This window comes from Lygodium microphyllum, chromosome 1, assembly GCF_053477565.2.
Source record: "Lygodium microphyllum isolate KBCC chromosome 1, Lygodium_microphyllum_v1.1.10, whole genome shotgun sequence".
Taxonomy (NCBI): Eukaryota; Viridiplantae; Streptophyta; class Polypodiopsida; order Schizaeales; family Lygodiaceae; genus Lygodium; species Lygodium microphyllum.
Window position 1 is genome coordinate 82,870,280 of NC_141135.1, and position 13,483 is coordinate 82,883,762.

At 39.9% G+C, this 13,483-nt stretch overlaps 1 protein-coding gene across 1 annotated transcript; it reads right to left on the bottom strand.

The window, feature by feature from the left end:
- Positions 1 to 5,755: 5,755 nt before the first annotated feature.
- LOC148041326 (pentatricopeptide repeat-containing protein DOT4, chloroplastic-like) lies at positions 5,756 to 7,906 on the bottom strand. Its single transcript, XM_087683520.1, has one exon. The coding sequence runs from the start codon at positions 7,904 to 7,906 to the stop codon at positions 5,756 to 5,758; it is 2,151 nt and encodes a 716-aa protein (XP_087539646.1).
- Between the last annotated feature and the right edge of the window lie 5,577 nt (positions 7,907 to 13,483).

Below are 13,483 nucleotides of genomic sequence, written 5' to 3' on the forward strand. Positions count from 1 at the left end.
ATTGGCTTGGCTTTGGTTACATTGTTTGCAATGGCAAGAAGTCTAGGGACATTAGAGTTTGGCTGTGGAATAGGCTTAGGGTTTTGATTGACATTGGATGGTAATGCAGGTGGTTTTGCCCAATTTTTATGGAAAGATGATGAAGAGAAACGACCTGGATTAAATCTTCTAAAGTTGGAATTGAATTGCTTAGATCCATAATTACCATTGGCTTGGAATTGCTGTGGACGTTTGTCTCTACCTCGCAACTTGTCTTCAGTATCGTGAGCTAGTGAAATGGCATCTTCAAGAGTAGCAGGCTTGAACATGTTAACTTCAGCGTAGTAATGCCCAAGGAGTCCAGACATATACTTGCGCTTGTGTGTCGCTTCAATACGTCTTCAAGCATGCGTAGCTGGAGTAGTGCATTCCAAAAATGCTATGTATACTGAGGAATAGGCTCACGATCCCGTTGCTGAAGAAGATCCCATTGCTTAATAGCTTTCTCATGAAATTGTGGAGGAAGGAAATTCTGCATGAACTTCTTCTTGAAATTCTCCCAAGTAGCAGGACAATCTATACTCTTGCATACTACAGTCCACCAAAGAGATGCTCTGTCCACTAAATGATTAGTGACACACTTGATTTTATCTTTTTCTGCATAGGTTTTCTCATGGAAATAGTCGTCAAACTGACTAATGAATGCTAGAACAGTTTTTCCTTCTCGTATGCCATTGAAAGTACGGAATTTGAAACTTCTTTTACTTATCTTTGATTCCTTGTGGATGGTTTGAGCTTCAAGAGTTGCGTCGATGGTACGTCGAATAAGATCTTCAGCTTGAGGTTCTTCTTTGTCGGTAGATGCTCTTTGTAAATTTGCCAGTTGAACTTGCAATGCTTGCTTAGCCCTTCGTTCTTCTTTCAATTGCATCATGATTAAGTCCAGCTTTTGCTCCATCGTAGGTTCAGGTAAGTCGCCTTCAACCATAAAATCATCTATATGTGGTTCTGTCATCCTGCAAAACTCAAAAGACCTTTCTCACTCAAAATCAAGTTAGCGGGATGAGCGTAGCTCAAGTTCGGGAATACAAGGCTTATGTGTTTTTGGGTATGGCTTTCTCAATCTTCGAAAAATCTGCGTTTTATCCTTCTTCGTATGCTGAAAATGCTTCAGCAAACCTACGTATGGGTAGAGTACCTTCCAATGAACAACTTTGCAGTTCGGAGTTTCTGCGCAGAAACAACCCTTCTAGGAGTTTTGAGCACAAGTCAGTTCTGACTCCAGTTGACTTGTCAAACTTGCAGAGTTGCAGACTTATGTGACTTGCAGAGTTGCAGACTTGCAGAACTTAACTTGAAGAAACTTGCTGAACTTGACTGATTGGGTGTGACCTGGAGTTAGTTATGACTTGAGCTTGTGTGACTATAGCTTAATTGATTAAGCTTGAAACTTAATGGACAGAAAACAGCGCTAATCGTGGGGGGGGGGGGCGTTTTTTCAGCCACGGCGCAAATTCTGGAGATGCCTATATACCTCGTGTTGACGATTTGAAGCTTAAAGCTTCTCTTAAGCTTTCTAAGCTTTAGAGTTTAAAGCTTGGAAGGTATAAAAATGGTGACTTATCTCTGTGTAACCACGACTTGATGTAGGAGAGTTGGGAGTGGTCCTCCTGTAGCCCGGTCCTTCGCGATCCAATGATGGAAACAGGGATTCTTGATCGCCAGAAGTCTGCCTGTATTGACGGCTCGCGATGAGATTGACCGTAGAGCCCTATCGTTCCAGGAGCTCCGCCTTCGCACGAGATGGGTAGCGATTGGAAGCTCTTGATCTCAGCTTCGCTTTGATACCACTGGTGCGCAGATCGGATGCTGTATGCTCGCGTAGTGAATGCCAGAAGGTCCCCAAGAACAATGGAACTCTACTTTTTGCACAAATTACAAGGTAAAAAGCATGAACGACAAGAGCAAGACACCAATTGGGTGCAATCTCCCCCCATGCATTGTGTGAGCGCTCCACAAAGCATGTACTTTTATGTATTATTCATCTTCATGCTCAAAATAATAGCCCAAATTACAAAATAGCAAGCTTTTAGATTTTGAGTTTGCTTTAACACAAAAATAGGAATAAAGCTAATGGACGGTGCCCAAAGAGTTTGGCAAGCCCAATACAATGTACAAATAGAAATAACATAACCGTGCGCCCATGCGCATACAAAATAATAATAAATAATCGATGCCTCAATAAATAGGCATGACAAAATATAGGCGTGGCACCTATCAAAATATAATCCATAAATCGAATACTCGCTATCCTCCAATGCTTTCCTCCGCCACTGCTGCTATCTCTACACATCAACTGAAGCATTCACAATCGTTAGTAAAATAAAACAATTAAACCGACAAAAATGAATACCTAGCAGTCTTCAGCTACATAAATAAATCAACTGGTTAGAAATAAATCCTAACCTTAATTTATTACGAGTGCGCACTCTAAGCTCATAAACATTTATTATTTAATATGCATTTTGCGGAATCACCCATGTACACACTAAATTAATGAAATGCCCGAAAAGGACAGGCGTCCCCATCAACTTTTCGCACAAAGAATCCACTTTGTGTATGAGCCCCGGTCATCAAAGTTTACAAAATCCATTGTAAAACCTCACGGAATCCATCGTGGCACGGAATCCACCGTGAAATATGCCTCCTGGCATCACATATCCCCTTTATCCTACATTTGATAGTTTGAAATAATCATCTATTGTTCCAAGGGTAGCTTACAATTGCATTTTGTAGCCAACTAATGTCGCCTTCATCCTATAGATCAACTCCAGCTTATTGTCCCAATGTTTTATGCTAGTACTGCATGTTTAACTTGATATTGACTCTCCAAATTTGTGTTTGCAACTATGTTGATCACATCCAAAGGCTACACGTTGTGTTTTAGGATCCACACAGAGTATGACACAATCTCTAGCCCATACTATCTACCTTAGTCCTTTAGAGACACAAGAGTTTGAGGTTTTATATTCACAATGTATAGTGTGTTTATAGTTGAACATTGTATCTATTCATTCAACCATTCACATTGTGTGTTCATTGTATCCAAGTTTCCCTAACCCTATAGAGTTCTATCATTAGTCTGTGTTTCATCATGCAATTGTGTTTGTATTCTATGTTCGAGTATTTCTTTACAAGATGTGTATATCATCATACAATAGAATGAGGGTTAGTGCTATGTATTAGGGTATAACTTTAATGAATATATGAAAATAAGTAACATATCGATTTAACGATATACATAAGTAGGTACAATGTGTCATTACAACAATATCTACTAATCTATAAGTATGTTAAATTGTGTGTATTCATGACTATGGATAGGGTTATTCAATTTTATTTACTATGTGTTGAGATGCCCTAATTGACTTATCATTAGTAGAAGATGTATGCAAAATTTAAGGGTGATGGTCAGCAAGATTAAATAATAACTTTTTTGACTAATTTGTTATCTTTACATACGTCACAACATGCATATCAATAATTAGGGTTAGGGTTATTATGTGTTATATAGTAGCTATTAAGATAGCTATTATTCATATAAATAAGCTAGAGTAGTGTGTGTATATTAATAAAAATTATTAGGATGGGGATTAGTGCTATTTTGTAGGTGTGATAGTTTAAAGCCAAATACACTAATATTACAGACACCTTGTTCTATGAACAATAAGAAAATTAAATTGCAAATTGCATTGATTAGGGTTGAGATATGCTTTTTACATAAGAGGTTCAAGGACCATACAAATGTTGGCAAGAGTGAGTGACAAGGCCATTAACCATTCTATTGGCTAGTAGGTTGAGGAGTTTGAAGGAAGCAATCTCCTTCAATTGAAATCTTTTTGGCTTCATTCTAGTGGATTAAGGTCATGTAGATGTAACCTCTCCCTTCTGGTACATTTCACCCTAGGAGATGCCATTTTTCAACTAGTTGTATGCATGTGCATGTGTTCGTATATGTGTGTGTCTATGTCCAATCATCCCTAGTAAAATAAATGGTAATGTGAAATTAATAGCTATGAATAATGTCTCTTAGTCAACTCTTACGTGGCCAACATGTACTTTGCCTATGGTGCAATTTCACAATCACTTGACATTGACTAACAATAAAATGCTTCCATCTTTTACTAGGTAGCCTAATTGTTAATGCATGGGACTACAACCAAGAGGTTATGGACCCAATTGCCTCTCACTATTTGTAGGGGCATTCCCTAGGAGGGGGTCTTACCCATTGTCCTTGTGTTGAAGTATTCAATTCATTAAAGCAATTGTTGAGGTGTGCCACATTCATAAGAATCCAAGGTTATTTTGTAGGAATCCAATGTTTCACTAAAGCTCATGCAAGGATTATATGCTAGTTGCTAGTAGCATGTAGCTAGCATCTATTCTAGTTCACAAGTCTTATAGCACATGTACTCTATTCTAGCTAGCAAGTCTTATAGTATTTTGTAACTAGCATCTATTCTAGTTTGCAAGTCTTATAATATTGGTACTCTCAAAGCATGAATGCGAGTTGGCATTGCTACTTCTTAATGGAATTCAAGGGCCCATTTAGGCATAGTAAAGATATGGCCTATAAGTTAGTAAACCCTACTATTCTCTTAACAAGGTTTGAATATTATCATGAAAAGGCAATGTAAACTCGTAAAAGGTTCCTAGCCTTCTTACCATTAGAACCCTTGCTTTGCATTATCCATTGTATATAGCAACACATGCTCTTCATTGTGCCTTTGCCTAGCTGTTTGTCACTTTCAATTTAATAACATCTGCTGAGCACCAAACTTTCCGGTGCAGTTTTTTAGGACTCCTGAAATTAAACAAGAAAATTAAGGACTACAAACTTACAATATATTGTTTACGCCTCTATATTTTGTGTGATTTTAATAATATGGCTTTCCTCACAAAATCTGCAGACCACATAAAATGCATTTAGTATGTATATGTAGGTCTTAATATTTAAGATAAATTCACAAATTAACTAACATGATAGAATATAGTTATGAATTATGTCTCTTAGTCAACTTTTACATTGCCTAGGGTGTAGTTTTTCAATCACTTGGCATTGACTAACAAAAAAATGCTTCCATCTTTTCAGCGGCAACGTCATTGTTAATGCATGAGACTACAACCAAGAGGTTATGGACCCAAGTGTTTCTCATTGTCTATAGGGACATTCCCTAGGAGGGAGCCTTACCCATTATCCTTGTGTTGAAGTATTCAGTTCATTCAAGCAATTGTTGAGGTGTGCCACATTCATAAGAATCCAAGGTAATTTGGTAGGAATCCAAAGTTTCACTAAAGCTCATGCAAGGATTATATGCTAGTTGCTAATAGCTTGTAGCTAGCATCTATTCTAGTTCACTAGTCTTACAGTATATGCACTCTTGAAGCATGAATACAAGTTGGCATTGCTACTTCTTAATGGAGTGCAAGGGCCCATTCAGGCATAATAAGGATATGGCCTATACATTAGTGAACCCTATTATCATCTTAACAAGGTTTGAATATGCTCATAAAAAGGCAATGTAAACTCATAATAGGTTCCTGATATCATTACCATTAGAACCCTTGCTCTGCAATATACATTGTGCATAGCAAAACATGCTCTTCATTGTGCCCTGGCCTAGTTGTTTGCCACTTCCAATTTATCATCTGCCGAGTACGAAATTTTCCAATGCAGTTTTTTTGGACTCCTGAGATTAAACAAGAAAATTAAGGACTACAAACTTACAATATATTGCTTTAAATCGTTTTCGTCAGACTTACATCTTGAATATAAATCAAGATATGGAACATATTCACCATTCTTCATGTGCAAACATAAATTTTCTAGCATATGCAGTGTACTCCCACTTTGGCCCCCACCAACAGCAAAGTCATGCAACCTTTTGTTCAACTCGATACATGCACTGCCATCCCTTTTCTGTGCCCCTGCTGATCTTCTAATCTCCTCTATTTTACTTGCATCAATCCACTGGCCGACATTTGCATAAAGATCTGCCATCAGCAAGTAAGACGATGCATCTTCTTGATTCCCCTCCACAAGCTGCTGAAAGCATAAATGTCCCAGTCTTACTTTCCCATAAATCTTACAGGCATTGAGCAGAACCATTAACACTGCAGCTAACGGAGGACACTGCATAGCAATAAGAAACCTCTCAGCATCATGGATATGCCCTGATCTTGCAAAAAGATCAACTATACAAGCATAGTGATCCGGTATTGGCTCAATTTTGTATTCCTCTACCATTGTCCTAAAATAGTTCTGACCCTCCTGAAGCAGACTAGCATGGCTGCATGCAGTCAGAAGGCACGTGAATGTGATAGAATCTATTTTCATACCTTGCTGTTGCATCTCCTTAAAGCATTGTACAGCTAACCTGGCCTCATGATTCTCAGCATATGCCTTGATCATTGCATTGCATGCCACCACATTTTTAACAGGCAGCTCGTCAAGAACTTTCTGCCCTTCTGTCACTGAGCCACATTTACCATACATATCTATCAAAATGCTGCATATACATGGATCTTGTTCTAAACCTAATTTCCTAATCTCGGAATGTACCTCCTGGCCTATTCCAATGGCTCCTGTATTGCTACATGCTTTTAAGCATGTAACAAACATTGTAGGACTTGCATTCACACCTTCCAGCTTCATCTTTTTAAAACAGTGGAGAACTCTCTCATCAAGGCCATGCTCAGCATACCCTGCAATTAGTGTGTTCCATGAGACTACATCTCGATTGGGTAACCTCTCAAAGACTTGCTGTGCCTCTGACAACCAGCCACATTTGATATACATGTCAGTGATCGTGCTGCCCACAAAAAGCTCACCTTCCAATCCTCTTTTGGTTGTTTCACTATGGAGTTCTTGGCCTGGCTCAAGAGCTCTTAAGTTTGCACAAGCTTTCAAGCAGGCAGAAAATGTGTGGGCGTCTACAAATACCCCTTCGACCTGCATCTGTTCAAAACAATGTACAATTTCCTTATCAGATCCATTATCAGCAAATCCTGCAATAAGAGCATTCCAGGACACTGTATCTCGCATACGCAGGCTGACAAACACAAAGTATGCTTCTGGAGGTGAATGGCATTTGCTGTACATATCCACTAGCGTGTTGCCAACATAAGGTTCTCTTTCAAATCCCCGTTTGGTTGTTTCAGTGTGTAATGCATATCCTGTCTTTAATTCTAATGTGTTGCAACAAGCCTTCAAACCAGACACTAGAGTAACAACATTGGGAGCTATGTCCTCCAGCTGCATTTGCCAAAAACAGTTCTTAGTTTCTTGAGAACATCCATGTTCGGCATAGCCACCAAGCAGTGCGTTCCAGGATACAACATTTCGGTGTGGCAGGTGGTTGAAAACCTTACATGCTTCAGCAAACAGGCCGCATTTACCATACATGTCCACCAGTGTGTTCCCGACCAATGCACTACCGGTGAAAATATCTCTTTCCAATCCCCTTTGTATGATCTCAGTATGCAATTGCTGCCCTTTCTCAACATCTCGCATATTAGAACAACAATTGAGAAGCATCAGGAACATACACCGATTCGGCTCGACACAATTCTGCTTGTGCATGGTGTCATACAGGCGGAAAGCATGGCTTGCATCACCAGAGTCAATGTATCCTGACATGAGAGAGGTCCACGAGTACCGATTCCGACAGGGCAACCTGTCGAAGACATGCTGCGCATCTGGCAACCTCCCGCAGTCGACGAGCATGGGGACAAGGAAATTGCCGAGGAGGGGGTGCAAATCCAGGCGATGCAGGCGCATGTAGGCATGCAATTTCTTGGCTTCCAGGAGGTTCTTTTCCTGCCTGCACTTCTGAAGCAGACCAATGAGCTTGTCTTCGATCTGCATCGGAATGATAAATTGATGCTGGATATGGCTTCTCAAAGGCGGTGCGCATTGTGCTCCTACTCCTGCTGCTCAGTGATCCTCGGAGAAAGGACATTATCCTCTGAGCAGAGTTCTGATCGAATCCTTCTTCAATTTGCCCCATGTCCCCTCAGGAAAAAGAGTGAAATACATACACACATACTTACATAAATACAAATATATACATGCACTACACACCCATGTACACACACATTTACATACCTTATGTACATGCATACATTTACATACATACACACACACACCTACATAAATACATACCCATACCTATACATGAGTGCAAACACACACGTGTGTATGCACACATACATGTGTGTGTGTATGTGTGGACACATATGTGTGTGTGTCCATACTAGTGATCCCTCACCCCCATGTTGCTATGTCTATAAGTGCAATACCTTACCTTAGCATGTGATGATTAAAGTATATCCATCTTTGCTAAATAAATTAATGTCAATAAATTTATCTATATGAAACCATTTATGTAACAATGATGTTAACTAAAAATCATTGCTATGTTTACATGATGTCTATTTGAATGTGTACACAAATGTAAGGTTAAACTTGTATGCATTACTTCAAAAGTCTAGACATTTCGTTTTCCATTCCCAAGTCTTCAAAACATGGCCTAATTTCTACATTATGAATATACCTAAGAGTCATAGCTCTTAACAAAGCTCCCTATTGTTAAGATATCAAGCTCCACTCGTGATATGCTAGGGTGACCGTTGTGCATTTATGTCACCGATTTGTTAGCTGCAGATGCGGTTGGTACACCGCCCATGAATAATAGCTAGATGACAGCTATCCTTATCTACTCTAGTTCGTGGCTCAGTTAGTATGCCACCTTAGTTAGTTGAGTTTGGTTTGAGACCCATATATAGGGTTATTCTATTTTTCTGTACTAGAGTTCTTTTGGCTTACACAACTAAGAAGAGGAAAACTATTTTCAGCCTCCACCTTTGTGTGTATTCCCCCATTGTGTAAGTGAGAAAGCTACAAGTGAGACTCCTTCCTTCTCTCCCACAATCTTGACATGGTATCAGAGCTTGGTTCGTGGTAAGGAGCTCAAGAAAGCAAACCAACTTCATGGCGTTCTGGTAATAGGACCAGTGTTGCTTTCATTTTTTGAGTTTTGGGAGCAAGTCTCTGCAAGTAGCATAGTCGGAAAGTGCAAGAGTGCATTGTCTCAAGTTGAGATGCCCTTCGCGGTGTAGCAAGAGGGCAGTATATGCTACGGGAAATGACTTTAGCCCTTGGTTGCCCAGTTTTTTTGATTTGAGGCCATTTCGGGCCCTGTTTTGGAGGCGGAAGTTTTCCGCACGCACTCAAGAAAAGGCCATGTTATATAGATTGTCACTGAAAAGCTTGACAAGAACAACTTCCAAGCATGGAAGTTTAGAATGACGAATTTCCTTATGGGAAAAGGATATTGGGAATTTATTGCAGGAAATGAAGAAGAACCAGTTCTTCCTGATGTTCCCAATCAACAGCAAATGCAGTCATTTAAAGGATGGCATGAGAGAGCCAGAAAAGTTATGTACTGGCTGTCTATCAGTATTTCAGACTCTATGATTGTGCATATTCAGGATGCAAGTACGCCAAAGGAGGCATGGGATACTTTGTCAAAAATGTATAGCACAAACATGTAAGCCAGGAAAATGCAGCTCAAGCAAGAGTTGCATAATGTGCAAAGAGAAAGTATGAGCATCAATGACTACCACATAAAGGTGAAGAAGATTGCAGATGCACTTGCTTCCATTGGGTCGCCGGTGAAAGATGATGATTTAGTTTCTGTGACCTTGAATGGTCTAGGAAAGGATTATGCATAGTTCCGAATATCCATTTCCGTCTGTGAAAGATTTCCTGATTTTGAGGAGTTGATTGCTCTTCTAATTTCTGAGGAGCCGAGAAATGGTGGTGCATCTTCTTCAGGAGGAACTTCAAAAGAAACTGTCTTCTACTCAAATGCTAGAAGAGGTAGAGGCAGAGGTAGAGGAGGCCAATCTGGAGGCCATGGTAGAAATCAGAATATGCAATAAACTCAAGAAAACCAGTCCTATGGAGGAGGACGTGGCAACTCTAGAGACAGGGGGAGCCAAAGAGGTCGTGGTGGATGGCAAAGAGGCCAAAATGCAAACAGCAATGTTGAATGCTACTACTGTGGTAAAATGGGTCATATGGCTAAAGACTGCTATAAAAAGCAGAATGACATCATGAATGGAAAATTGCAACAAGGGAATTATGCATCTTCTAGTAGACAGGGTGATGACAGAAATGAGCATTTGTTTATGGTGCAGCATATGACCAATTCTGTGACAAGTGTAGAAGAAAGCAATGATGTGTGGTATGTTGACTCAGGTGCATCAAACCACATGACAGGTCATGCAGAATGGATGCAGGATGCAAGGAAAATGGAAAAATCAGGATTTGTGGAGACTGGTGATGATACTGCACATCCTATTGTACAGATTGAAAAAATTCATTTGTCTATGCAGGATGGGAAAAAGAAATACTTGTCGGATGTATTTCATGTCCCGAATATCACCAAGAACCTGGTTTCTGTTGGTTAAATGGTTGAGCAGGGCTTGCAGGTCAGAATTTAATTCTCATGGATGCTTTGTTGATGATATGAAAAATAAAGGTCGCTTGATAGCAAAAGGAAAGAAGAAGGGCAGAATGTTTACGTTGGATGCAGACATGCCTGAATTGAGTGCAGCAATGTTTGCACATGGGACCGGTGTAATTGCAGATATTGATATCTGGCATAAACACATTGGTCATGTTAATGTACAACGACTTAAATCAATGCAAGCCCAAAATATTGTTGCAGGATTGCCTAAATTTAAGGTTACAGAAATGCATAAGGTATGTGAAGCCTGTCAATTTGGAAAATATGCAAGGAAACCATTTCCTAGACATGTTCAAGAGAGTAAGAAGCCATTGGAATTAATCCACTCTGATATGTGGACTACTAAAGCTGCATCTATTAGAGGCTGTCATTATTTTGTCACTTTTATTGATGACTATAGCAGAAAAGTTTGGGTGTATTTTATGAAAAAGAAAAGTGAAGTGTTTGGGCATTTCAAAACTCTTAAAGCTATGGTTGAAAAAGAAACAGGCCTTCAAATAAAATGCCTAAGGTCAGATGTAGGGGGAGAGTATCTCTCAAATGAGTTTGCAAGGTTCCTGCAAGAGCATGGCATAAAGCAACAATATTCATGCAGTCATACTCCACAACAAAATGAAATTGTAGAAAGGAAAAATAGGCATATTGAAGAGGTATCTCATGCCATTCTCAATGAAAAAGACTTGCCAGATTTTTACTGGGCTGAAGCAGTTGCTACAGCAGTCTACATAATGAATAGGACTCCCACTGCAATAATACAAGGGATGACTCCAAAGAAGAGGTATATTGATGGGAAACCAGATATTTCTTATTTGAAGATTTCTGGTTGCATTACCTATGCTCATGTGCTAGATGAGTTGAGATCCAAGTTGGATCCAAAAGGTGAGAAGTGCATCTTCATTGGTTACTCTCTGCAGGCAGAAAGGGTATAGATGCTATAACCCTTCTACTTGTAAGTTTACAGTGAGCAGAGATGTTGTTTTTGATGAGATGAGTAGCTGGTATAAACCATAAATGTGATTGATGATGTAGATGCACAAAATGGTAATGCTGCACAGAATTCACAGCAGCAGTCACAAAATATTAGTGGACTTGGAGTATCCTCTAGCAATGGTTCACATTCTTCGCTATAGATAGGCAGATTGAGATCAGGAGAATCTCCTCAAAACAATGTAGATAGTGGTATGCAGGTTTCACGAAAAGGAAAAGAGAAGGTAGATCAGCCCATGTTTGATGTGAATGCAGGTCACTCTTATGTGGATGGTGAATCCAGTGGCTCAGAACAGAGCATTGATGATGAGTTGGGTATTCCTTTTATTGTTACACCTGGAGTAAGGAAGACCAGGGATGTTTTGAGAGCACCTGGGAGTGAATCTACTTTGCACAGGTCTACCAGAGCTAGGTATCCTGTGGATAGGCTGAAATATGATGGATTTACAGCCATTCACTATGTCTATATGGTCAAAGTGATACAGGAACCAGAACCCACTTCTTTTGAGCAAGCCATGGGAAAAGAAAAATGGGAGAAAGCCATGGATGAAGAAATGGATGCCTTGGAAGCAAATGCTACATGGGAATTGGTACCTTTGCCTAAAGATAAGAATGCAATTGGTTGTAAGTGGGTTTATAAGGTGAAGCACAATGCAGATGGTTCTGTGAATAGATACAAGGCAAGATTAGTAGTCAAGGGGTATGCACAAACATTTGGCATTGCTTATGAAGAAACATTTAGTCTGGTTGCAAGGATGGCAACCATAAGAGCAGTGATTGCTATGGTTGCATCAAAGGGATGGTCTTTACATCAAATGGATGTAAAGAATGCCTTCTTGCATGGTGATTTTCAAGAAGAGGTCTATATGGAGCAGCCACCAGGTTATGTGCATGCTGTTCATCCTGAGTTTGTTTGCAGGTTGAAGAAATCCTTGTATGGCTTGAAGCAAGTACCTAGAGCATGGTCTGACAAGATAGGAAAGTATCTTGTCACTATTGGCTTTCGGATTTCCAAGGTAGATTTCTCACTTTATGTGAGATAATCAGAGAAAGGTATTATGCTACTTGTCATTTATGTTGATGATTTGATTATGACAAGTGATAGTGATGAAGATATCCTTCATATGAAAATGCTATTGAAGCAGAAGTTTGAGATGAAAGATTTGGGAGAGCTGCGTTATTTCTTGGGCATTGAGGTGATTAGATCACCAAGTGGGATACGGCTCTTGCAGAGGCAGTATGGATTGGACATGTTGTCCAAATATGGGATGACAAGCTGTAAGCCTATTTTAGTTCCTTTGGAGCAGAATGTGAAGCTGAGCGCAGATGTAGGTGAGCTTCTGGAAGACCCTACTATGTACAGACACATAGTAGAAAGTTTGATTTATATGACTATTACCAGGCCAGATTTGAGCTATCTTGTTAGATTGGTAAGTCAGTTTATGCAAGCTCCAAGGAAACCGCATTTGGATGCGGCTAGACGCATACTCAGGTATGTGAAGTCCACATTGCAGTATGGACTATTTTATGAGACTGGGGTTCAGATACAGTTGCATGGATACACTGATGCTGATTAGGCAGGTAGTATTTCTGATAGACGATCTACCAGTGGATATGTGTTCTCTTTTGGGAGTGCTGCAGTCACTTGGAGCAGCAAGAAACAACCTACAGTTGCCTTGTCGAGCACAGAGGCTGTACAGGGGTGCAGCAATGGCTGCATGTGAGGTAGCTTGGTTGCATAAGCTACTTTATGATATGCATCAGCCTACAGATGGGCCAGTTGTCATTTATTGTGACAATATGAGCACTATACACTTGGAGAATAACCCAGTCTATCATGGTAGAACAAAGCACATTGAGGTGCATTATCACTATGTGAGAGAGAGGGTTTTGCTAGGTCTTATTGATCTAGTTTATGTTGG

Excerpts from the sequence above, each read along its gene's own strand:
- LOC148041326 (XM_087683520.1), bottom strand. The coding sequence starts at position 7,906 with ATGCAGATCGAAGACAAGCTCATTGGTCTGCTTCAGAAGTGCAGGCAG.